The sequence below is a fragment of the Centrocercus urophasianus genome, unplaced genomic scaffold, assembly GCF_019232065.1.
Source record: "Centrocercus urophasianus isolate 14NV4802_14NV808 unplaced genomic scaffold, USGS_Curo_1.0 seq_16, whole genome shotgun sequence".
NCBI classification, from domain to species: domain Eukaryota; kingdom Metazoa; phylum Chordata; class Aves; order Galliformes; family Phasianidae; genus Centrocercus; species Centrocercus urophasianus.
In genome coordinates this window covers 28,823,112-28,850,687 of record NW_024884711.1, presented here as the reverse complement: position 1 = coordinate 28,850,687, position 27,576 = coordinate 28,823,112, and the positions used below count along the sequence as shown (strand labels likewise).

General features: G+C 36.2%; 1 protein-coding gene across 1 annotated transcript in view; it reads right to left on the bottom strand.

Annotated features, from left to right (window-relative positions):
• Positions 1 to 281: 281 nt before the first annotated feature.
• SLC39A12 (solute carrier family 39 member 12) overlaps positions 282 to 27,576 on the bottom strand; it is a 29,873-nt gene continuing 2,578 nt past the window's right edge. The window contains exons 2-12 of the mRNA XM_042817363.1: positions 25,946 to 26,227; positions 23,306 to 23,513; positions 21,186 to 21,385; positions 17,374 to 17,545; positions 14,539 to 14,711; positions 13,184 to 13,336; positions 11,936 to 12,046; positions 9,456 to 9,519; positions 5,812 to 5,970; positions 3,989 to 4,176; positions 282 to 410 (exon numbers count right to left, since the gene is read on the bottom strand). Coding sequence (XP_042673297.1) covers positions 282 to 410; positions 3,989 to 4,176; positions 5,812 to 5,970; positions 9,456 to 9,519; positions 11,936 to 12,046; positions 13,184 to 13,336; positions 14,539 to 14,711; positions 17,374 to 17,545; positions 21,186 to 21,385; positions 23,306 to 23,513; positions 25,946 to 26,227 — 1,839 coding nt within the window. The remainder of the gene's footprint in view (positions 411 to 3,988; positions 4,177 to 5,811; positions 5,971 to 9,455; positions 9,520 to 11,935; positions 12,047 to 13,183; positions 13,337 to 14,538; positions 14,712 to 17,373; positions 17,546 to 21,185; positions 21,386 to 23,305; positions 23,514 to 25,945; positions 26,228 to 27,576) is intronic.

The following is a 27,576-nucleotide window of genomic DNA, read 5'->3' as shown; positions in this document are numbered from 1 at the left end:
ATTCAACCAGAACAGTCTCAATAAAAACTAATCAGAAGCTCCTGTGAGTTTGAGCATGGGAATCTGGGAAACTCAGTAACAAATAAAATATATTTCTAAACATTTACGTTTACAAGAAAAAATCCAAGGTCTGAACAATAAGTTAATAAATTGGCATAGTTATCTACTGTTCAGATATAAAAATCCTGAAAACTTAATTTATATAATGCTATGGCAGACATTACAAAACTGAACAACTATCCACTGTCATAAGTGGTACTTCAAGATTTCCAAAAGAAAACTTATATTTTAATTTTCTGTTCATATATAGCCAAGAGTAAGAGGCAAAGCCAGCCTAATAGTAATCCAAGGTTCTGTAGAAGAAACATCAACCAGGGTCGCCGAGTCTGAATATGAGTCATTTCAGGAAGCTAAAAAAAGAATAAGACACCAGAATGAGAGCCAGATATATTCATCTCTGGGAAAAAGTCTTATGGGAAAACAAGACAAACTTCATTTAAAAAAGGCTTTCATAACACTGGGTTTCTGGATGCAACTACTAATCTGTTGCAAGTTCTGTACGTTGTAACTACACTGATCTTGACAGTGAAAAGATTAACAAAATTCTGTCCGTTTTTGTTCTTCCACTAGCACCAGCAAGAATGGATGAGATTCCAAAATTTGTCAATAGTAATTTTGTGCAGCTGTTTGTAAGGAAATTCTTATTTAGTAAAATCAGTTATTCCCTTTTGTGGGAATAAACTAGTTTGAGTTATTTTGTTTCTGTACTATATATAGGGTCAATCCTGCTCCTACTGAAATAACTGGCAACTCTCCTACTTACTTGGGGTCTAGTAAGCACATAAGTGGAAAACAATCTATTTAATATTCTGGGGGGGGAGAGGGGGGAACCTTTAATAATTATCTCTGAAAGTTTTAAATCAAGTAAAGCAGCAGCAGCTGTTTATAATCATATTAAAAGTTACTTACACACTGACCTTCCACCCTACATGATCTCTTTTATCAAAGTTTTAAACAAAATATACATCTTGATAGATTCTGTGGAAATAATGCCTCAGGCTCAGGATCTCAGTTTTGTTTTACTGACACCAGGAGTGATACTAATGACTGCCAATATTTTCATGTCCACCTCTGGAAACAGAGGCATGGCCTGGTACAACACTTTTTAATATTTTGTCTATTTCATGTGAACTTCAAAACAAAATAAAATCTGAAGAAAAAAAAAAAAAAAAAAAAAGTAGTCATCTGTCCAGACATCTTCCCATCGTATTGCTTTCCTTCCCCACTCATAGCCTGTGTTGGAATGAATTCATTCGTTTCCCTTGCGCCCTCTCAGACTCCTCCCATGGGCAGCATCTCCTCTGGAAGCTGATATGGGCCCAAATGAAGCCTTTATAGTGAAAAGTCTGCCTCTGCTTTAAAGGTTTGCTTTAAAGTAACAGGCAAACTCAGACGTCCTAAATCGTTGCAACAGCCAGGCAATGGTTTAGATTACAATACAAATTCACATCTTAAAAACTCGTATTATTGTATTTAATATATGTCTAACAGTCATCATAGATCTTTAAGCTGGAGGAAATGCAAACACTTCTGATGTAAATCAAAATCTGAACTGACAGCACATCAGTGTTCAGAATATGCTTTTTGTTTTGCATATAAATAAAAACCAGGCAGAGGTCAGGCACAAAAAAATCTCTCTATATTGCTCATAAAAAGCTGCTTTTTAGGGGATTTAATTTTGGTTAAACAACATCTAAAGCCATGATGTTACAGGTTTTGACTTACATGTATATCTTGAAGCCATCAATTTACAATGTAATATTTCACTGGAGCATACAGTCACAAGACAAAATGCTCCTCCTTTCTGCCCTCCCTGATGTCTATGAAGATAAAATTTTGCAAACTTCCTTGGGTAAAATGATGAAAGCTATAAATCATTTTATCCCTTGCCCTACACCCCAGGTTTTTAATTAATTCGTTTACCATGCTTGTAAATGGAGCCAGAATACCATTTTTAGATACAGAAGAACAGAAATAATTTTGCACATTCTACTGGTGCAGCAGTCTCACAGTGCTGTCCTGTCAGTGAGCCTCCATCTCCTATCCCTCAGTGTTTCCCCAAAGCAAAAATCAGTGACTGTTCCATCATGTCCCATATTTAACCAATACGATGTGTATGTGAAAGCTCAGAAAACAGATTCTTATAATTATAGCTTTGCACACCATTAGGTACTTGTACACCTTTGTCAGGCACACTGATAATTGCTGTTTTTTAATGAGAAACACAACAGTGAATAGAAGTTACTCCTGTGAAGAAAACTGAAAAACTTGAAATTGAAAATTGAAAAAATATAAAGCACTGCAAATTTTCTTTTGAGATGGCCTATGCAAACAACTGAAACTTTTCAGATCTATAGATTCCCCGTGATATTCAGTGCTTACACTTCCAGAAAACCCAATGGCAGTTCTTTTGGCAAAAGCAGAGAAAAGCTGGTTGGAATACCTTGTTCATAAGAAGGAGATGAGAAAAATATAAGATTCTTCTCTTTCTCTCTTCTTCAACTCACATCGTGGTTATGGAGTCAAGAACAAGTAAAAAACATGGTGTTGTTAGAGGAGTTTGATCACTGATCGATTCTGATCCTGCGCTATAGGAAAAATATGACTAAGCCCTTAGCCACGTTATTGAAACCATGCACACTGAATAGGAAGACAGCATAACTTCCAAATTTCTCTGTCAGAACAAGACGCAACTATGCAGCTTGGTACACAGTGTTCTTGTCTGCTATTCACCACCTCGATCCAGACAGCTGATACATCCACAGTCCTTCATCAGCTCCCTCATAAGCTCTTGGGAGCATTTTACGTTCATATTACTTCTATTATAGTAGGAAAAAAATGGACTGAAATACACCCAAGGTCTAAGGCCAAGGACTACAAGCAGATTTTTAAATAGGTAATAATAATGACATGGCATATCAGGTTTCAAATATTACTCTTATCATAGGCACCAGGTGGGGAGTGGTAGTTAACAGAACAGAGACAGTCAAGCTTAAGAAAAGCACAGTAAAAGTAAAAGTAAAAGTAAAAATTCATAGAAAGAAAACTTGTTTTTTCCCCTCTGGATCTACTGACATAGTAAGGTCAGTCTTTGCTCAGAAGCTTGCAAACAACTGTATATTAATATACATTACCTAAAAAGCATGACACTGTGAATTATAGTAAGCTGGAAAGGTAATTAAGTTCTGTGTTGTTATGAGTGTACATTTAGCCACCTCTTCAATAAATGATGCGTCTTGAGGCACCTTCATGAGTTATGACTCCATAACATTCTTCTGCAGTCCTTAGACCTCTCTCTCCCTCTCTAATGTGTTTTCACATTTTTTTCCTATAGTTAGGTCATTGCTATTGAAATAGGAGTATGAAAACTGATGGGAATTATGAGACAATCTAATGGGTTTTGAATTGCTTAGGAACTCGTGCAAACCTCTCTGAGATAGAAAGGCAGGCCAAAGAGGGCAGAGGATAAACATCTCACATTTTAGCTCAGAAACTGCAAATTCATGCTGAAATAATGGATTAAGAATATACAGAGAAAAAGGAGCAAAAAGAAAAATGTTATCAAGTTACTCGAGATTTTTAAAAAGTCATTCATTTTCAAATGTTTCTTTATGTTATTTTCAGTTATCTCTAATTCTTCTATTGATAATGTTAACCTGTCTAAAAGTCCTCTGTGTCTTATTTGTATGTTACCCTCTTTACAGCTTTATTTCACCCTTTCATTACTATTACACCTATAGTGACAGTGACACCAAATAAAACCAGACCATTCTTCTAAGCTCCGTTCACATACAGGGCAGAAGACATGCTCTTCCTAAGATGCCTACAAAATTCCTTTCCCTTCAAGTTCATCCTCCTGCATTCATTTGACACTCATCTATGATGTGGCTGTTAGAAGGAACATATAATAATAGGCAGAATTTCTCACCATTTCTGCTAAAGATAAATACAAGAACATTCCAGCTGTAACAGTAAAAATCCAGTTTTGAATGCATGGATCTGTTGACACAGAAAGGCCAATATAGAGCCCTAAGAACGCCGTTAGTGCACTTATAAAATTCATCAAAATTGCAATCTTCATGGGGAGGCCCGTACTCAGTAGCACTGCAAAATCTCCTGCATAGAGAAAATACAACAAAAAATGGTCAGTGGCTAAACGTGTTTGTAAGATTCTTCATAATAAATGTACAAAGGAAACAGTGAAGGATGGAAGATTGCCCTTAGATTTCTATAAAACTGGTTGTGTATTCATCTTGTGTGGAAAAACAACCACCCCAAACAGCTTGTATTTGTTTAGATGTTCCTAAAGATAGCACAGAGTATACAGGAGTAACTGCTGTTAATTCTCAATTTTCTGTGACATTTACAGCTTGGATAAATGCAAAAAGGAAGTCACATGTTTTCCCCAAGTTTATAGATCTTCCTTGATTGGGAATTTGTCAGTTAAAAATCACGGGTGTATCTACAACCAGGTCCTTCAGTATTGTGCACAGAAAAACCTATGCACATCCAATTCCATTTTAGTTTAATTCAACTGATTTCAAACCTAATTGACTTCAGTAAATTGTACATGAGAAAACAAACGATTATGGATTTTTTCTTCTAAAATATAAATGATTTCCTAACAGGCCCACAGCAAATGATTTTAAAAATTCCTCTCTACTCATTTGGAAATACCACTTTGACACCACACCACTGCATCAGAATTAAGAAAGTCTCTTTGGAGTTAGATGTTCACTACTTTCATAGTTTCTGTGCTATACAATCATGAATTAACAGTTCTACAAGAATTCCCCGTCCACTTTTTGAGGGGAAGTTTTCTACAGATACAGCACTTGAAACCTCCAGTCATTTAAAAATAAAATGAAACCAGAATCCAAAAGTTCCCATTTTGAACTTGCCAGCGTATATATGTTCATCAACACAATGCCAGGAACAGCTTCAGCCATACTGAAAGATTTACAAGAAGGAGATAACGGGGAAAATTTTTCAATAGAGCTGTCTTGCAGCCCTGTCTGCTAGTAAAATGGGTCATATATCTTTCTTTATTATCTTGTTAGTCTTGATTAGTAGCAGGAATTAAAGTACCCTGAAGAATACATTGTTAAATGGCTCTGCTGCATATTAAAACTCTTTCATAGCCCATTGTGTCAGATATGCCATTTGACACACATGGCTCTTGCTCACAGTTTACAGTTTTCTTCCGTTTATAAACATGAGAATAAAGAGCTACTCTGACCTGATAGAATTTACAACCAAAGAAGTGAAATGAGATGGCAGCCAATCATACAGGGAAGACGTCTCCACTTCTCTTTTTAAAGGGAACAGAGAAGTACACACCCTTTTCATATATTCATCCTGGATGTATCCATTTAACAGGTTTTAATCATAGAATCAAGGAATCATTTGAGTTGGAAGGGACATCTAAAGATCATCAGGCACAACCCTCCTGCATGAACAGGGTCACCTACACTTGATCAGGTGCTCAGAGCCCCCTCCCCTCAGAGCTGACCTTGAGCATCTCCAGGGATGGGACATTCATCACATCACTGGGAAACCTGTTCTATTTCCTCACCAGGTACCTTTTTCCTTATACCCGATCTAAATCTCCCCTTCTTCAGTTTGAAACCATTTCTCCTTGCCCTATCAATGCTGGTGTTATAAGCAGTTCCCACTAATATAGTACAGGAAAGCATTCTTTGGAAAATCTGTAACTACAAAGCCAGTCAGGAATATACATATATTTCTTACCCATTTCATGAGGAATTTCATGGCATAAAATAGCAATAGTCGTTGTCACACCTGTTTCTGTTGAGGATGAGAATGCTGCTCCAATTACCAAGCCATCAGCAAAATTGTGAAGACTGTCACCCACCAAAACCATGATTGCTAACAAGCTAATTCTGTTATCTAGGAAAAAAAAGAAAAAAAAAAAAAAGAAAAAGAAAAAAGTAACAAAAATGCTCAGAAGTTTAAACACAAACAGATATTATCATTTTTGCTACTTTACAAATGTTTGTTTTTGTAGAATTGACATATAACAGAAAGTCAAAGAAATCAGAGGACAATTGTGTTAAACTCTTCTGTCCCCATTATTGCACTTCTTTCAAAATACTTGAAATGAAAAAGCAGGTTATAGAATCACTCAGAGATTAAAATATCAGAAAGTACCTTCCTGGCTTTGGTTGGTGAAATTTTCACAGTTTTCATTTTCCTGCACCCTATATTCTTTTCCTTAAAAGGAAGGAATTTTTACATCATTATGCTCAGAATTATACAGCTACAATGAAGTCAAATATTTAGTGTAATGGAGCTGATCGTTTTAATGCTGTAAAGCATCATAATAATAATGAGTTACATTTTCAGGGTATGCTCTTTATGAGATTGCATTAAGCAGAGAGAAAGAGCTAAAAGCCAATAAGCCCCAGAGTACCACAATTAGTGCAGTGCTATAGCATCATTTCCAGCTTTTGTTCCAATCAATTAATAGCAGTTATGCTCGTAGTACTCCTGTCTACTCATGGATGCAGGCAGCTCTTTTTTCTTCCCATTCCACTCAGTGAACTTAGTGTGAACAGCACATTTGATGCTTGGGACATTTAGCAAGGCTTTTTGACATGAGAAGAGAAGCACTGGATGTGATACAAGTGTTGATATCAAGGCAGAAAATTGGACATAATCTAGCCTGTAGCCCAGATGAGTGGACTCGTGGGAGGGATTTAATCTCTTTGAGTAGCAGTGAGCCCAGTATTTAGGCTCGATGTCTAGGCTTTGAAACAAATTTTGTAGGCTCCCTGAAGCTAATCCACAATCCATTTTATCCAAAATCTTGCCAGCAGAACCTTCCAAGTCCTCCCAGGATATCATCCACCTTCCCTCTATGCCAAATGGACAGTTTGCTTTGCAAGGAGTTGTATTTATGCCTGGAGAAGTGAGGTCATGATTTGGGCCCTAAGCAATATATGTTTTCCCCAAGTGTTTCTGACCCCACACAAACATAATGTGACAGTCTGGGGCTGTGCAGAACTTCCTGAATATTGTTATCACAAGGTTTTACCTTTGTAATGCTGTTCCGGAGGTGACCATTTTATAGTAATGGGGCAGACGTTTTCCTTATAAAAACTGTCTAGAACTGAAGCTTTCAGGCTATTATAAAAAAAAGCCAACACATTACACATAAAAGCCTAACAACTGTATTCAGAAAATCCTCTCCAGTTGCCTGGAAGCTTTGCGGGTTCAGAACAATTGGCAGACCTGTTAGATTTCTCTGCCAGCTCCCAGAGCCAGACATGGATGCCCCCAGTTTGCACAGTCCTTTCTAAACACTGTGCAGTTTATAATCAATAGTGCAGAGCCTGAGTTACATAGAAATAATAGATTGCTGCACTACGTTAAGGTTGTGACTGGTAAAAAGGAGTGGTGAGGATGAAATGAGGGACTGCCCTGAGACATTATTAGTCTGTTTTATGCAAGGAGCTGACTGTTGAAAAAGACTTAGTATAATTGCTGGAACTCATTTCAGTGTGTTGTTAATAATATAACGTAGGAGTCAGGTTAACATAATGGAGAAATTGCAAATGTAAACATCATGAACTTACTCGACTGAAAGCTAAGAAGATGCATATATAAACAAATCAGAATGATTTCTTTGCTTTTAGCCAGTTTTAGAGCACCTCAGTTACAAGCAGTTGTCTCGCTGCAGTACACTGCTGCAACTGTAACTTAACTATCAAACTGACACAACAATTTCTAAAGAGCCTCCTGTTCTTCAACAAAATCATCAAAATAAAGGGGGGATTATCTGCTGAAATAAGGAGATTGACACTCATAGCAAATTCTATTCCATAAATTCCCTTATAAAGCTAACAGGTGCGAGACTCTCACCAGAGATCAAGTTTTTTGAGCTTTGAATACAAGTTTAAAGGAAAAAATTATCTACAAAAGAAAAAATGCTACTGTTTTATCTTTTAAGATGTTGGTAGAATGAAAGTGGATATATGAGAAGGAGATGGCCAGTGGAGAGGTCTTTTTTCTTCCAGTAGCACCTTGCTTCTGAGTTACTCACTGGCTGTCTAAGGGGCTGCCTCCTCTCACAGTATTACCTGAAATGCTTTTCTGGAGGTGTTAAGCTTCTGCCTTATGGTGTCAGATTCCATTCTGTTTGAGGATGGAATTAATATTGAGCTCAGCATGTTTATGCTTTGAGCTCCTTGAAAAAAAAAAAACAAAACTATTATGATAGAAGCTTTGAAAATAGGTATTCTCATGAGAAAAAGCCAAACCAATAACCACCACCACCACCAAGAAGCCCACAAAGCAACTTCCCTTCCCTACAGTAGTTTCACATACTGGTTCCTAATATAAAAGTAAAACTGAACTGCAAGGAAGAAATGGAAGCAAAGAATATTAATCAGAAAGTACACCAAATTTTGTTTTAAGCCGTTGGCAACTAATAACACTGAGATCACTAGGAATCTGTTTCTGTGTAACAGGGAGTTATGCCTGAACAGAATGGAAACATCTAGAGATAGACTAGACAGTTTCAGTAAACTGGCACTGGATTGTGTACTGTTGGATAGGCGACACTGAAAAAAATGGAAATCCAGTTTTCAAATGGAAATGAAGTCCACAAGAACAGAGAAGAATACTAAAAACCTAGAAGATAATGCAATTGTTTAACAAAGCAACTCATGACATGAGATTTGAGATAATAAGAAAGAAGGTTGAGTATAGTAAATAAATTGATTTAAATTAAATTTTTTCTCTCAGTCGAATGACTTCAACACCACTAAATTCAAAAAGGTTACACAAGTACAGTCAGAGCTTTATGGAGTAAACAGCATTGAAACAGAGAAGACAAGAATTACTTCAGTGCTTTCTGAAGAAAACAGTTTATCCTAAAACTGAGAGCCATCCTGAGTGCAGAATTCCATACATGTGATAAATCATTTCTAGTTCAAAGGGGCTATTGCTTTACCATGTAAGAGAAGAAGGAAGCAGAATTACACTAACGTAATGAGCCAAAAAAAGAACAAAATACAGTTATTTCACTACCTTCAGAATAAAGGCCCCAGCAAAGTTTACAATTATAAAAATCTGTTTCATATTAAATTTTGAAGGCTTCTTTTGAAGCAAAGGATTCAGAAAAAATAGCTTGCAACAGTGAATAAACAAACACTAAAGCATAGACACCATAAGATTAATGAACTTCACAATTACAGGGTTGGCAGTTGTAAAGGTCTTTAAGCAGTGATTTAATTATGTATCCAAGCACCATCAGATGTGGTGCTGTAGCACACAGCAAACACAGAGCTAAGCCAGCTTCACACTTTCTATTCCATCTTAGGTCTTAAAACTTTTCCTGTTGCTTGTCTGGACTTTTTATTGATACTAACTTTTTGTGCTGATCACTTTGTTGCCTGGAGGAACTTCAGACGACTCAGAATCTTCTGGGCTTCTCTAATTGAAAGGAAAGATAACAGAGCAATGTTAAAGGAAAGATAATAGAGAAATGTTAAACAGCTTTTTCCGCTGTTGCTATAAATATAGGAATATATATAGGAATTATATATATAATATATAGGAATAAATATAGTTTGAAATAAAGATTGCTGCTATTTCCATAGATATCATTCAGATTATATATTGAGTGCTAGCAGTGTGATGGATACTGTAGAAGAAATTAAGTATAAACTGCTCAGAAATTTTTGTAGTTTTGTAATCCCCCCAAAAAATCATGCTTCTGCTTGAATGCACAAACATCTGAGCCAAATGTAGAACTACTACAAAGGACATCATAATTCAAATTTAATCTTTCAAGTTTGTAATAAAAATACAATTGTAGTTTCCTGCTGGATAGAGAATTTCCAAGGAAAATGCGCATATACCAGGCTCCTCGGTGTTCCAACAAAAGACTGAAAAATAGGATCACAGGTCTCACAAGCACTGTAGCTGAGTTCTCCCTTACTCTCCCTGTTGTTTGTAATGCTGCTTGCTTAAAAGAAAAAATGCAGTATGTGCAATTATTAAAATGTAGCCCATTGGATGTATTTCACTTACACTCGGAACAAAAACTGTTCCATCAGAGCTACTGAAACAGTCTTTAGGAAATAGGAAAAAAGTTTTTTTGTTCTTCAGGACGAACAGACCCCAGTGCCCTGCCTCTTGGCCTTTCACTGGGGCTTGATCATCATGAGGCATCTCTGGCCAGGCATAATAGCTCATGAGCATGCTCTACTGTGAACTTTACCCTTAGTGAAGAAGTAAAGAAAGATACAGCAGCTTTGTCCTTTTCCCAGACAGTTAATCTGGTGCATCAGTCCCAGTGTTTAATTACAGAAACTGCAATTGTGGGAAGAGAAGGGAGAAGGTGAGGAATGTCTCTGTCTGACCCTCATGCTTCCTGGGACTCTTCTTTCTGACTAGAGAAATCAGGGATTTATGAAAGAATGAAATATGCCAAAAACCATATTTGTTTGAAACTAGGAAAGTTGAATTACTAATCACTTTTTTTTTTTTTTTTTTTTGTAGTCCAAACAAAGCATAAAACGCATATTAAAGCTATTATGGCAGCCAGTGAAGAGTCAACAGCAGCCCAGAAGAGTGCTTTGTTAGGGGCAGCAACCACCTCTGAAAAACTATAGCAGAGATATGTATTGGCTGCAAAACAGGATATGTTTCTTGGCTGGAATTAGCTTGGTTGTGGTGTGGGATTTGTGCTGTGGAGGCAAGAGGAGCAAAAGGAAAGGATTTAGTTTTTAAATTCTACATTTTAAAGGAAAAATAAAACTCCTTAATTCCCATGATTGAAGCCAGCCATATGAATTCCAGTAATTGTTTCACTTCTCTTATAATATTTATTCACATGCCACTTCTTTGAACTCTGAGTCAAAACTGCAGGACTAATCATTGACCTGAAGGATTTATAAGCTTTTCTTAGTCAACCAGTGTTTTTCTTACTATTACTCGCATGACTCTGAAAAATTGGCCGCTCTTGTACAAACTAGCTAAGTCAGGGTAGTTTGTGTGATATACATAACTTTATTGTGATCTTGCAGCTGAAAGGAAGGACTAGATTGTTCATAACCATAAACAGGAAGCTATGATATGACTCACAAATTAGTAAACATTCTTCAGCAGGCTGCTTGCTCTGCATTCAAGTGACAGTTTCTCAACTGTGCTTCAGAGAAAAGCAGTGGCTCATGAGACTCTTATCTATCACAGCTGCTTGTTAAAATGGAATTCACATTACGGAAGGTCTCCGATTTAAATTACCAGGAACACAGATATCTAAGTATTCCGTATAAGGTGAAGAAATTGCTTGGAAAAGGAGAAAATGGGTTAGAAGTAATGAGTGAATTTACTTACAGATGGACAAGAAATTACGTAATTTCTTACAGGTAAGCACTGCTCTCTGATACCCAACTTGTTTGTATTACTTTCCAAATTTGTGAAAAAATGCCCAAGAAAGGACCAAGATTTCCTCTGTTTAGTACTTAACTCTCACTGTAGAACATCCTGAAGTCTTCCTATATGGGAGAGTCTGCCCTCACATTTAATACAATTTTAAAAAGAAGAGAGGAAATCTTCAAAAGTTTTCTCATCAGTAGGTAAGTATGTGTAGTTATATCAGTCTGGTACATACTCAAGAGAAGTCATTAGAAAAATTTGTGTTTGAATTATCTCTGTAAAATCTTATTGTAAGCTTCAAAATCTATGGATTCCTGATAATCATGTCATATAATAAAGGAAAAAAAAAAATCAATGAAGTCTGAAAAATAGTACTGATTTATTATGTTAATTTGGTTCATTTTTGAGGAACAAAGAAAGAAGAATATAAAAAAAATCAGGGAAGTAATTCGTATTTGTAACCTACCAACTGTATGGTTGAAGTAGATTTGTCTCTGCCTGAATGTTCATTTAATTCAGATTCCATTGGAAGATCATGGGAATGTTCCCAGTGCCCATTAACTAAAGAAAGGCCCTGCTGAATGAAGATGCTTTGCAATTAGTTCTTAAACCCAAGGAACACAGATGCAGTCTTTCTCAAACTTGTGAGAAAGTTCAGCATTTACAAAAATTGTATTTATTGGTTAACATCAACATCTCTTAATGTTTATCTGGTTAAAAAAAAACCCTTGAAAATTGAATCAAATACATCATGAGTGATCATAATTGCGTGTGGAAATATACATTTTTTTGAAGATGAAGATGAAATATTGTTTAAACATTTTAAAACTTTTTTTTTTTTTTTTAAATTGTGAGATGATGGTAATGCTCTTCTCTCTGAGGATGCAACATTAGTGACAACTTTTTTTTTTTTTTTTTTTTAACCAAACTAAATATCATTATAATCAAAATAGTCTCATTCCATTAATTTCACATAATATTCTTATGGCTGACTCAAAGATAGGAAACAGGGACCTAGTACTAACTATCTAAATCAGGCCAGTCATTAAATACTCTCCGCAAAACACAAAAAGCTAAGCTTACTGTGTCTTAAGGGACATTAAAATAGCCTCGCATGCTGAGAAACTTAACGAGCTTTCACACTGTTACATTATATCCTCATGCGTAGTCATATTTCCAGGCATCAAGTGCACTGAGATAAGACAGCAGAATTACCATAAGCATGGAACTGAGAAGGGAGATATTATTAATTTTGGGTACTACTGACCACAAAATTTTTATTAGATTCTCAAAAACTTTGGGATAGGAGTCATTTGGGAATTTTAAGATACCATCCTTCAAAATATATTGTGCTTTCATCTGTGTCTTCCATTTCTTCAAACTGTGCCTAGAGTGAATGACTATAATTATTATATCATATGGACAAAAGCCTTTCACCTGCACCACTCCTAATATACTTAGAAAATAAATTCAATTAACTGTTTCCTTTTCTGAGCTACAAATATAGGGAGCACAGTCATGGCGCATATAAATCTATGAAGCAAAGAGAAATAGAAATCAAAAGTCAGTCTGATAGGAGCAGTTTAGAAAGCAACTGTCCAAGTTTCAGTCACACAAGCAATAACTACTTCCATAGTTATTTTAAAAACTTGTGCACTGCAACACCTCTAAATGGAAGAGATTCTTTGAAAGGATAAAACATACAAAACTTTACCTGTTCGCGTGGTGTTACCAAAAGAAAGAAACATTTTTCAATCAGAAAAAATCCATGAATCCCTCCAATTATTCCCAAGAGTTTCCAAATGTATTCTTTTCCTTCATAGAAATGTTCTACCTCTTGTGCTTCATGTTTATGTAAACCAAGAGTCTAAAAAGAGATGAAGTAAAAAATTCAAGTGCCAATATTTTAATTGTGGCTGGAGCAATTTATCGTATTTTCATTTGATTTGTTTTCAAGATTTTCTTTTGCCACCTCTTTCAATTTAAATTGTATTTTGAGCTAGTCAACAGAGTAGATGGATGACATCTCTCACTGTTCAAAGCTGCACTGTTTCAAGAGAGTTACATGAAATTGTCCTTTATGCATTTTCAGAGGATATATATTTTTGAAATATAGAGATTTTTACAGTCTAAGAAGTTGCTTTTGTCATCTTCTGATTTAAACTTCAAACTGAAAATAACATGGAAGGCTTTCTGTTGTCAAATGCTTCCGGTTTTCCCCAGGAGAGGAAAACAGCAGCCTTACTTTGCTTCCCTTCAGAAAAAGGGAACTGAAGAATTTTCTGGATGCATCACTTAAAAATAGTGAAGAATACTTTTAAATACGTTCATTAAAGGAAGGTATTTGTCTGATACTCACTGAAAATAGTCTTTAACTACTTTTCCAGTTCCAATTCCAGCAAATGCATTCAGTACAAAAAACATTCCAACTAGAATCATTCATAAAGGTATGAAACTCTTTTAACGAGTAGTAGAAATCTCCTCGTAAGGCTTGTTCCATACGAGAGGAAACTCAGTCAAAAATAAATGATAACATAATGGAAAATTTGTTTCTGTTTTATATGCTGCATGTTCTTAAAATTGATTTTGCAAATTTTGAAAGAAATAGTACAACTCACGTTGTTCAGGGCAGTAGTACTAATTTGGTTGAGAGCTTCAGAATCTACAAGATACACTTATGAAGAGAATTATTGATGTCTTATAGATCATTTGAACAAATTTTCCTACAATCTGTTATAGAATCTGCCTCATGAAAACATCTGAGGAATCTGCCTTGCAGGTTCTTGTGGGTTGGACTAGTGGGTTATCTGAAAAGTTTTTATTGACACGGGTACACATTTTTTTCTGAATTAATCATTCATTCAATTCTGCTTCCTAGTCCTTGGAATCTCTCTCTGGACTACAAAGCGTAGATGTATTTGGAATGGTAAGTAGTTGATACACAGATTCATGGGAAGCTTTATTTGTTAAAATATTAATGTTAGCCAGGTTTAAATGAAACTTTCTCTTGTGTGTCAGTGCATGTGCAAGTGCTAAGATCTTCGCAACATTTAAATGTGTAGTACCCACCTGAGGAATAAGGTGTAGCAATGCGTCGCCAGAAAGTGTCCCGACTGCCAAACCAACAAACAGCTGTAAAATGAGCGTATAGATTTCTTGACAGGAGTTAAATAAAATTAGGGATGTACCAAACATAGATCCAACAGTAATAAGTAAAACTGCAACAGTGCTGTAACCATATTCTGTAGGGAAAAAGAAACAAAGTAAAACAACAGTACTTTTAACCATTCAGTACCTCCATTTGTTTGCATTTGAGTCTTTGTTTCGTATTTGTTTTTGAGGCTATGAAGTGATTCATTGTGCTACGTTCACTTTTTTTCTAGTCACATGTGATACAGATGACAGAGTTGAAAGCCTAAATAATCATTTTTTTTCAGGCTCTACAGTTAATACAGTCTAATACCTTCAAGTTTCAGGCCTTAAAGTGCTGAGTAGAACATAACTGTGCCGATTAAAGATGCTCAGAGCAGCACAGTGAATGCTGGTCTGCATTTGTTCCCTGTCTTAACAGGTTTGCGCTTGTTTCTTTATGTCATCACCTGTGTATTTTTACAGTCAACACCACATAATTAACCAAACCAGTAAAGAGAGCAAGGCTTAAAGCTTCAAATGAATGCAGGCATTTAGTTTAGGATCTAGACATAAGTCTATTAGTTCAAATGCTGTTTACAAGTGTAGTGTGGGCATACGTTTCTTCAGTCATCACACCGGGTCCAGTGACTTATTTTTCCCAAGTTATTGGGATTTTTGGAAGGTTACTCTTATAATTCTTCTCTAATACACTACTTTTGTTTCAAGCCTCTTGCACAGTATGAATCCTGATTAACCTGTATGAAAGTCTTATGATGGAGGTAAAACACTGATGAAAAACAGACGTAAAGGAACTAATGCCAAAATATTCAAAAGTATCACTTAATGTTTCACACTTTAATAGCTCAGCACCTCATAAAATTAGACAGTAAATCCCACAGATTGCATATCCAATAGGTTATAGTAGATACTCAAGGAAGGTCAGACCCTGATGACTTATCCAAAACAGCACAGTCTGTCAGTAAAACAGAACTAAGAATAAAATTAATCAGCCTGTGCTCAGGTCAGATGTAGGTCAAACATGAAGTCCATTGCTTGTCTGTGTCAAGCCAGCAAAAGTATCCCTCTGCTCATGGAAACCTTTCCCAAACAAGTATGGGGAAAAAGCTGCACAGAGGGCTCTGGCTCCTTCCCCTTTGTGTTTGAATAGATCGGTTTTTCCTCATTTACACAGATGTAAACATTTCTGCGATCATTAAAATGTCAGCGATCAGTCTGACAATATTGGAGTTAGAAAATTCTAGAACATAGAAACTACCATGAACCTTGTACATGACCTGGGTAAGTTCCTTTTTCTTGGTCCCTCAATTTCCTATCTGAAAAAATGAGCATATCACCATGACATAGAAAAGATAAAAATTAAAGATAAAAGAATTAAATATTCAGATAACGAAAAGAGACATAAGAAAGGACTGTTACCTCTTTGGGAGCTTTAATAATTCCCCATACTCTGTACATTTCTTCATCCTGTAACTATTATTGCGATAACCGTGAAGGTCCTCTAATATGTTTCAATTCTTTGAATTTCTTTTCTCATGTATTTTAATTCATGCTCATAGTTCAATTAATCTGCACACTGTGGAATCATATTTCTGCTTATTCCCACAAACTGACTAACATATCTAGCTCAAAGAACAAATATAGTTTAGAGACTGAAAGATCTATTCTAGAAAGAATGTTGGCCAGCTAGGATGTAAGAAAAACTTATGAGTTCCTAATGGATCTAAACAACTAGAGCTAGCAATGGAGATGTTAGGATAAAGGCTTTGAAGGTGCTGATTTTCAGCCTGCCAAGTTTTTCCAAGAGCACCAAAAGAGATGCTGTAGGTGCAAGTGATTATTGTCAGATACTTATTCTGTGTTGCCCATTCCTGGCTCCCAAACCCCCTGCCAGAAATTAACACTTCCTGTCATATACCAGCACATCTATGGTTCTAAACATTTCCCAGAAAGGTGATTATTTATAGAAAAAAAAACAAACACCAGAAACATATTAAGAAGCCCTTAGCTCAATTTTTTTTTATTTCTGATGGTGGACTAGGGAGTGGTGAGAGAAGAAGCTGCATCAGCAACAATGGTTGTGCAGATATGCCTGGAAGTAGTAGCATGTGAAGGCTATAACTGCAAATGGAAATAAGCTGTCTAATTATACTCTGACTCAGCCCTTGTTCCCTCTCCATCACACAGCTTCTGCTTCCCATACAATTGGTTTTGTTGGTTTTTCTTTTCACAGTAATATGCCCAAAGTTCCTCTGCTGTAAAATAACACAGCATGAAAAATCAGCAACGTTCACACAGAATTTATCTGTATTAAACATTTGCCACAACACAGTATAAAAAAAATTGACAGCTAACATAGTGTTGAGACTATATATAAAACCTGTGCAATGACTTCAGTATAAACCTTGCAGAAATTTTGTAAAATTTTTGCCCAGCAATCCCCTATTGAGGGCCCACTGCAGCTCACCTGTTGGCTACAGTAGGCACTTCTCTAAGAAATGGGGAAAAAAAACATATATTGAACAAGAATTCTTTCTAATGTAACATCAAAACCATTGAATTCCCTCCACTGCCCAATACAATGCTATTATCTGACATGCATGCTACAAAGTCACACAGCACAGAAAATTACGGAGAGCACAAGTCTCATCCTGATTGGTTTAAGGTTACTCGCGAATGAAATTTCTCCAGAAGCCCTGCACCTCCTCACCTGATTTGAAGCAATGCTACACTGATAACAACAACGTAACTCACTTTCCAAAGTTGTTGGTGGAAGTTTCGTCTGCTTGGATTCAGGAAGCTGACATGAACAACTTAATAGTTGCTGAACAATTGCTGGACTCATTTGCTTGAAGTGCTCCTTGGAAATGGATGAAGAACTATTTTTTAAAAATATATTCACGAGTTCATCAGCAGAGAAACAAACCTATGTAGAAATATATACAGAATTACTGAGTACGTTGCATGCATCCACATTTTATGCTAGGATGTAATCTGTAATCTTAGGAGAACAGATGGTCATGCAAAGTAGAGAAACTTGTTTCCCATATACACTGTTTTGGTTATATTATTTCAATTACTTCAATTAATCCTATTTTTTTTCATTGAAACTTAATATTAGTAAATATTTCAGAAATATTAGATCTCTGTTAATACCATCTGAGGGTCTGACATGACAGTACCTCTTGATGCTTTATTATCTTACATGCTAACAAGTCTTGCTTGTTATGTATGTATGTGCTTGCTGTTAATCTAATACAGCTTTGTATCAAGGCAGTACTGAAGGTTGTCCTTGTGCTTCATGGTTATATCTTCAGAGTTTGTGTTCAAATTCTTTTAACAATGCCATCACTTCAAGGTCAGCATGCCAGCTGTTACGTAGTCTAGATTTGGTTTAAAGACTACTTAGTAGTTGCATTTCTAGAGGTACATGAGAATTTCAAATACTTTCTGTTATAAAGTCTCCTTTTCAAAAGAGGAAAACATGTTTTGAAAAATTTCATGAAGAACTTTCTTTCATCTCCAAGGTGGAACTTCTGGTTAAGATATAATCATTCAGCACCAAGACTGCTCCAGTGGGAATTTCTGCAAAATCTTTTAAAAAGACAAAATCTGTAGCAAAAACTTCCCTTTCAGGAATAACCTTAATTTCCTAACCCATCTAATTTTCTGGATTTCAATTTAAAGTTAAATATTTTGTTTCTGTCATTTAAAATAGTCTGCAACTGAAAATTGAGGAACTCCTGAGTATTGCTTTTCTATTCACTGAAATTGTAAATTGGTTGGGTTTCTTTCAAAGGAAAAGCAGTATTTAAATAATTTTTTAAAAGTTGTTATTGACCTCACTTTTAAATAACTAGAGAAGTCTTCCTGCATCCATTCATTCATTAGTAAAGTGAAATATGCTTTGTATCTCTCTGAGAAATGGGATGAATTGAGCACCAATACACTGAATCTGAATATCACGCTCAGGTGTTCAGAGTAATGGGTGATCTTACTGTCTGAATCACATCAGTTCCACCTTCAAGTGGAAGGACAGCAGCAAGAGAATTCAAAGTAGAAAAGACCTTATGTTTGTGCTCTGGAATTATTTAGCAAAAATTGTGCAAAACCAATGAGTTGTATCAACAGCTGGAAGTCCAGGTCATAGCTGGTTCTAAGCAGCACTCCTCAGTGGTCGGTACTCAATGGTATTATTTAATGCCTCATCAGTGGCCTCAGTGCTGGAACAGAGTGCATCAATCAGTTGCGAAATCCAGCTGAGACGAAAATGATAGATATGCTGACAGTAATGGGTGCCGTTCAGAGGGATCCTCACAAGCCAATGGAATAGGCTGACAAATCATTCTTGAAGATTAGTGAAGATAACTTATTGCACCTCAAACAGAATAACCCCATACAACAATTAAGGTCGAGGGAAAGCAACTGGGAGGTATCTTAACAGAAAAGCCCTCGGGGTCCTGACAGGCAATGTGAACGAGCCACCAGTGGGCCCTGCTGGCAGTGAAGGCTCACTGCACACTGGGCTCTATCAGCAAGAGCAGAACCAGTGGCCATAATGGAGAATGATTACTGCCATCTGCTCAGCATACTGTATCCAGATTAAAAACCAGCAATATGACAAATACACGGCATGTACGAGAAGTTTGAAGGTGACCAAGATAGCTAGGAGCAGAAGCAAGGAGTGGCTGAGGAACCTGCATTGCTTTATTTGGAGAAGAGAAGGCATGTAAAGTACTACATCATCTTCCCCTCACTCCATTAGGTAGGTGGAGACTGAGCCTTTTCAGAGATGTACAGCAAAAGGGTAAGTGAAGATAGGAAGTAGTTGCAGCAGGTGATAATCCAATTATTTATAATAAAACAGTCACCAAATAAGGCAATAGAGTAGTGGTACAAGTTTCCCAGAAAGACAGCGTCATCGCCATCCTTGGAGAAATTTAGAATTCAGATTGATATGGCCCTGTGGAACCTGATCTAACTGGGATGTTTTGAGAAGGAATTTAGAGGGCCCCCATGAACCTACCTTTTCCTGAGATTTAACAAGGAATTTTAAAAGAAAAAGCAAGATCTTACCTGGAAAATAAATACTCCACACAAAAATAATTTGTAACACTCACGTACTAAAATGTTCTTGAGGGCATGAGGACCTGCACCTTATCCAGTGACAAGACCTTGCCTTTTAAGTTGTTTAATTAGGGAGCCAGACTACTAAACTTCCACACTAATGAGGTAATTACGTATGTACTCCTATAGGATGATAAAAATAAAATTTGCATATTATCATATGAAAAACTGGATGGTTGGATGAATTGATCATGTTAGTACGCAAATACATATTTCTTTAATGAGGAATCATAAAAGAATCTGCAGATATGGTAATAAAATTAAATTGAAGTTAATATTATTGTTCTTATTAGTTCTTCCACTGCTTGTTTTATATGCATTTTTAAGATCATAGATACAATGACTTAGAAAGCAGTGACTTTTTTTTCTGCAATGATGTTTCAAAAAAAAAAAAAAAAAAATCAAATTACAGGTTTAAATCTAGTTAGCAAACAAGCTGTAAACCAGTCAATGCTTCATCTGTGGCAGTATCTGTTACTCATGAGGCACAGATTTGTGCAGAAAGCAGGAGACAAAATTAGCAACAACACTGAAACACAAAGCCTTCCAATAGAAAAATATGACAAAGAAAATAGATGCAAGTAGAAGAGGAATGGAACAAAAAAGAGAGGTTAAGAATCAAAGAAGATAAATTCTCTTCTCTCCAGATTTTTCTTCGTGATTTTTCAGCATCCATACAAAATATTTGGCCCTCAGTTTGACCCACTAAAACACTTCAGAAAACACTCCTGTGCACTCTTCTTTTGATTTACAGTCAGTCTCACAAGTTCAAGGAATCTGAACTTGAGTGTTATCTATTGTTTGTATTGCTGGAGAATGCTTTTGCATCTTGTATGCCTAATATCACTGCCGATTTCTGATATTCACAATTTAAAGTTAATATGGAATACACTTGAAGTGACTTTCATTTAAAGTTATTTTGAGATTCCATTAAATGCCTCGCGTCAGCTCATCAGCATGATTCTGTTTTGTGGACACTTGGAATGAGATAACCATATTGAAAGGATTTGCATACCAGATACAAATAAAATTATGCAAATCTATCAGAATGGCATTTAAACAGATGCCGTTCATCTCAGTTTTGCATCACTCAGCAAAAGTCAGTTGCACAACTACAGGAAAAAGAACCGCTGTCTTTGTGCTAAGTTGAAGTATAAAGTACTAAAAACAATAGAAACAGTAATTGAAGCATATATTTTAAATGGATACATTAAAAATTAAAAAAATTCGCCCTTTAGTCTGAGGAATGTCCTTCAGTCTAAAGGAAGAAGCTCAATTACCGCTTTAATCACTGTGATAAACAACAATTCCTTAGTGTTTAATACTTAGGACTAAGATAACACCACCCGTAATGAAACCCTGTCCAATAGGCTTTATTTAATAACACTTAATACTGTGACTAATACTATATAATAATATAAAAACAAAAATAGATTTACCTGATCCCAATCTGTGTTACTCCCACGATCTTTATAATAATCTTTCAGATAGTCTTCTGTATAGCTTGCTTTGACTGGACTGCTCCTGGCTCCAGTACCCGTGCTTGTCATACCATAATATCTTCTTTTGTAGCTTTGGAATTGCCCATTTACAGTGCAGGACTTTCTGGCTGTAAGCACGTTGAGGAGTTGTTCCAATTCTGGTTATTTATCAAAAAACAGAAATTTTACCATGGGAAAATACACATTTAGACAGACAAAACTCAAAGTATTTTTTAATAATTTTGTTAATTTTAGTATTAATTCCTCTTTTTAATATTTTTCTCTCCACTGTTCAGTACTGCAGTAGTTTCAGCATAGCAGCTCCAGTATTTTAAGTCATCAATATACTCAGCATTTCCTCCTTTACAGCACCACACTGGCAATGACAATTTCAGGGAAAAAGAGATGTGACTGAAAAGCATTTCATGTTCCATTCAAACATGGGTCTCTATCAAAATTATCTACGAATTACTGCCAAATATTTTCATAATTTCTTGAACTGTCCTTCCGGGGGCAGGCATTAAGATACTCCAGAGAGAAAGGTGTTTTATTGGGTGCCCTGAAAACACCCCTGAGGACGCCATACTGCCCCTTGTACTTCTGAAATGGAAAACAGGGCAGCAGATTTTCTGTCTCATTTGGTCAAGTTGCTAATCTGGAAGCATGCCCGATCACAGCACTGAAGTAGACAGCAGGGAGCCAGGAGCCCCAGCCCAAGTCCTAGACAAGGCAGGGCATGCATACCCCATGGCATAACTGAGTGCAATGGTTGTACTTGCTAAAGAAATGCTGAATTTTACAAGGGGGCATGTTCTATCACAATTTCATTTCCCTTCCATTTTTTCCAGCCTGGTCATCTCCCTTCACTCCTGTGCTTTTCAAGATAAAGTCATAATGATTGTTTAGGTAAACCTGAGTTTGTACATTAAGAACATACATACTGATTTCAGTGAAATTTAGACTGATGAGATTAACAATGTTTCCATATGATGATCCTTTGTTTTTTAGTAGTTATTTAGAAAAAGCTAATAGTATAGTCTGAACGATACATCTTTGAGAAAGGCTTATGCTAAGGTGTTTTTTCTTTTTCTTAAACAGCTCTGAACACAGCTGAAGACAGCTTTATTTGCTAACTGTAGGCAACTCTAATTTCTCATTTTTTCCACAATTCACATTCTTGTTTTTTTTTCTTCCTGTTCCTTTTAGGAATTTAAATTTATTTAAAAGAGACAATTTAATTAACTTAAGTTTCAAATACATTTACACTGTAACAAAGTAGTTAAGAATATTTTTCATTTTCTCTAAATGATATCCTATCTCTACTAACCATAAAGGAAGACCTTCTACTGTCTTCACTAGGGTCTGGATTTTAACATACAAAGCTATTGAGTAGCATTGTGCCCATCTCCATCCTTTCTTGTGAGTCAACTTACGAGATCTCCACTGGCACTTTTAAATGAACAGTTTTGCTGCAAAGCCAGTTTATGCAAGTGCAATCTCAGAAATTTTATAATTTGCTTCTGTGATTTAATATATCTCTCTGCATCCTAACAGTCATAATAATGTGTTTACCTATGCTTAGTTTTATATTTTAAGTTGTTTTAACCCGGACTTAGGGTAACTTTTTAGAAGTGCTTTGAATATACTGTAGAAGTGTTGATTTTAGCAGTACCCACAAAGGACTAGATGTCTTATCCAAACTTTCTAAATCCACAGTAGGCCCTGAGTAGATGGTTTAGAACTCTGCATCTAATTCCTCTCCTACAGGGGTATGTCTGCACTGCAGCCTGAGGGACCAGAGCACCTAATGTGCCCAGTGCATGTGAATGATCCCCTCTACCCCTAAGTTAGTCTTGTGATGTGGTTGCAGCAGCACAACAGCAGAGAAGGCCCTGGCAAACTCAGTGCCCTCACAGCGAAACTTCCACTTCAGACTCCATACTACACTGAGAAGCTGTCATAAATTATGACAACACTATGTATATAATAGCTATAGTAACAATGTTTTATATTTCCTAGAGAATTAGGAAAAAAAAAAAGTTTATTTTCCAGCACCTACAGGTGAAGAAATACCTTACCTGCCACTTGAAGCTCTGTGGTACTATTCAATGAATTGAAAATATATTTTATAAAGAATTCTGGGGAGGGCAAGCTTGCTTTTCCCATGCAGACTCCTTGTAGAGCCAAAGTAATAATCAAAGCAGCCAAGCGTGGAAGAGTGTTTTCATCAGCACCGTCTCTGTCCATTATATCAGCAGTTTTCTCCAGAGTACTCACATCAACACACTGAAATCAGGAGAAAACAGCATGAAGACAGCCCCGATCACCTCGATTTAAATAATAAGAGTGACAGGAGGAGAAAGTGGAGAGAATGCATTCACAGTCAGCCAGAAAAAAAAAAACAGAGGTTAAAGCTGTAATTGACAGCAGGATAGCAAATAAGAAACAGAGGACAGTTCCAGGAGAACAGGGATAGAACAAAATAAGCTGAAATTTTACCCAGATTCTAAGGGGAAGAAGTACAGAACTTCATTCACATTATTCCTGTTCAGTGCTATTTCCACTTCTCTTACGTCATGCTCAGCTACCTTCACATTCCAGGAAGTGGCAGAAAAGTGAGGGATTTTTTGTTAAGGCACAAGATGGTGGCCCAAATAATATGGATTTTAAACTCTTATTAATCTCAGACTTCAGGAAGAGTTCTCTTAATGTTTTCCCTTATTTATGAAATCTATACATTGTTATAGGACAATTATATGGAACAAGATGGAAAGCCACCATTATGCAGATAAAGGGTGACTTCCCTTCCAGGTGGCCAAGGAGATGCTGTAGACAGTAATGTACATCCAGAAATGTGTATGCAGGCAGGTCTGAAATGAGGGGCAGTCTACAGCTGTTTGTTGCACAAAAATACATCCCTTTATTTCCACCAATTCTGGCTTTCTTGTTCATTTTCACTGCAAAAATTTGGAGTTTGGGAAAAAAAAAAAAAAGAAGATTAAATTTATAAAAGCTCATTTATTATTTCTGATATTAATGAAACTGAAAAGTCAGATGAGCCAGTACAGTAATTGCTTGTTTTACACAATCATCTCTTTCTATGTGTGCCTTAAACACTGTGGGGCAGAAGCTAACATCTTCTTTTCCTGTCCATGCAATATGGTTTCATTCCCAGAACCCCAAATTTCCTCCCTCACTTCAAATAACTTACTGGTGCTATAATCATTTAATCAGAAGATACTTTCTGTAAGTCATAAACATAGAAGAAGACACAAACTGCCTTTCTTCTATTGTTGTGCAGAATTGGCCCTTTTCCATAATTTGAGTGTTGTGAAACTAAGCATTAGAAAGTCTATAATATTTTGAGTATTTTTCATTTAAACAAACAAACCAACCTTCTTCTCCCTCGTGTCAGTGGTAAACTCTCAGTTACAGAAGTGACTTGACAATTGAATATACTGCCAGTGCAAACAAACAGACTGCACAGCAAAGCACTTTATGGATTGCTAATCTATCTGGACATGCCAAATATCCACTGGTGTCCCTTTATTTTTGCCCAGATACCGTTGGATTTTTTTTGGAAATCAGCACATTCACCAAGGCTTAGAAGCAAATATACTGGTCAATGAATAATTTATGATAGGGAAATGATCACACAAAGAACACAGAAAGAACTGGAGGTCCTCAGTGCTCTCTGCTTAGCTGGGACTCCTTGCCTGTTTGCACAGAAAACCTACGACAGCATGGTGCAAATTAAAATTCAATAAAATAAAAAAGAAAGGGGGAAATTCAAAGTTTGCAATAGACCAAATTTAACTTTTATATTATGAACAGACGTAAAGGGCTTCTTACAGCAGTTCAACTTGTACTTCAGTAGTTATCTAATCTAATAAAACCTTATTTTATTGTTTGTTTGGAGTTTTTTGCTTGTTTGTTGTTAAATAAGGAAAAGAGTAGGATTTTTTTAGATTGTTAACTCAAACATATTATTCTATAATTTTATCATACTTGAGATCAGGAATTGTAAACAGTGGTGAAAAAAACTTGTTGCATGACTTTAGGAGTTGAATATACTTAATAATAAAGAGTGTATTGAGTCTGAAATTTAAGCTTATCCATGTCAGTCTTTCTGCAAGGCATATCCATGCTCAAGGATAATTAGATACATGACAAAAATGAATGAGCCCTTCAGATCTTAGGCCATAATCTTACTCCCACCATACTTTGCATGGAGATAGAATCTCATAGGTTCTCATGACAGCGCATTTACTGTTTTCATTCTATAGCCAGACCAGTTTTAGAACTGCTTTGCTTTATACCATTTAGATACAATCACCAGTATCATATCTATATTGATTAGTAAATACAGTAGATGAGAAAGTATTTTCTGTCCTTGAGGCTAAGTGCGAGATCTTGTACCTATGCAGCTACAGTTTTCCATATACCTTAAGCAGAGCAACTGTATCTATGCTAGCTATTTCCCCAACTATGTCTCAACAGAGTCTATGAAAAGGTTAGGCAGTGCATGCCAAAATGCCAGTCAAGGAGAAAGCTAGCATTGGACAGGAGGTACACTAAAAAATCAGCCCATGCTCTGTTACTGGCCAGTTGTCTGCAATATCGACATAATGCTTGACCTAGCTTAAAGGCACTGTATCATTTGAATAAAGGCATATCAGCAGCAACTATAAAAGTATTTTTACTTATCCTTTCTTTACCTGGGTTTCAGGAGTTTTAAAATGTTTCTTTACTGCAGCCAAAATGTCTTCTGTTTCATTCCGTGAAAAATAATAACAGTCTTCATCATGTCTCAAATTGAGCATACTCTTTAGATAAAACTTATAATCCTTATTACTCAAGTTGAGTTTTGAAGAACACACATCTCTATGATGGAGAATGTAGTAAAGGAGAACAAGAGAAATTCTCTCAAATACTTCTTCACTGAGATGATCTTCTAAACCTCCACCAGCTATTAGTAACATAGCATCTGGTTCAAGACACTGCAAAGAAATTGAAATAAATGGAAATTCAAATCAAGAAACACATTGCTAGTCACATGTAATTCAATATGATAGTGTAATAGGAGAATTCCACTCTTAAATATAAGGCACCAAACCTAAGACTACACAGATGTGAGCTGATGGAAATAGAAGAGGAAGGTGCTTATCATTTATTTCAGTTCTACAGCAGCTAGATCACACCTTGCATCTTTTTTTTTTTTTTTTTTTTCCCAGAGCCTCTTCTTTTTTATAGCAATGTCAAGCCTCCAAGGGATTTAAAATTTACTATAAAACAGGCAGAACTGTTGCCAAAACTTCACTGCAGAGAAATGAGTCTTCCACTGGTTTCAACAGATTTTATCTAATATATCTACAACTAGGAATAAGACCTACTGCTTAATCATTCTGTATGGGTTTCTGTTATATGACAAAGACCATAACTGACCACAGTTAATCCACGGTACGCGAACAAAAGTTACATCATTTTTAATACAGTGTTAAGAGTCTTAATTGACCCAACAATCATGTGGCTGTCTTTTTTTTCCTCAATCCATCCTGTTAAAGAGAACAGCTCCCTTCAGCACAGAAAGGCAGTACAAGTTCTCAACATTATCTGGTCCTCTAAATGAATTTCAAGAAGGACTGAAAATAAATACCCTATATATGGTTTATATTTGAGCAGGCAAAGGTTTATATATGTAAAACTACAATTATTATTGATGAAAAAAAATTTCCAGAAACTTTTGCCAGCTCAGACTAAAGTGAGCCTTTAAAACTAAGCCATAAAAATCAGTAGAGCTCTGTATCAGGCTCTGGGAAATGAGACAGTGAATTGCAGAATATAGAGTCTTTCTTGAAGCGACTCTGTAACTATTCATTGTGCAGTCATTTCTTTTCTCAGGATGGCTCTCTCCAAGCACTAAGAAGCCATGTCAGCTAATCTCAACCATTATGATAGACTAGCCAGAATGTACATTTGTGAGATGAAAACTACAGCATGAGAGGACCATAATTACACTCCAGTTCATGAGTAAATTGAACCCATGCTGTCAAACTGAACTGCTTATGGCTACAAGCATGATGTGTTTGTTGGTGTAGCTCTCCCTGTACATTAGTTCATTTTCCTACACACATTGTTGCATTCAGAAGCCAATGTTCCCTAGAGGAATTGAGAGAGCTGCCACATTTTAATGTAAGTAATTCCCGCAAAAACTGACACAAATACTCAATATAATCAAAGAGAACTGTGGATGGTAATGACCAATTAAATATTTATACTCATATGCAAGCTCCATTTCAATATGAAAAGAAGTATGATCCACTGTGCCCTGCCCAATTGCCTACAAGTT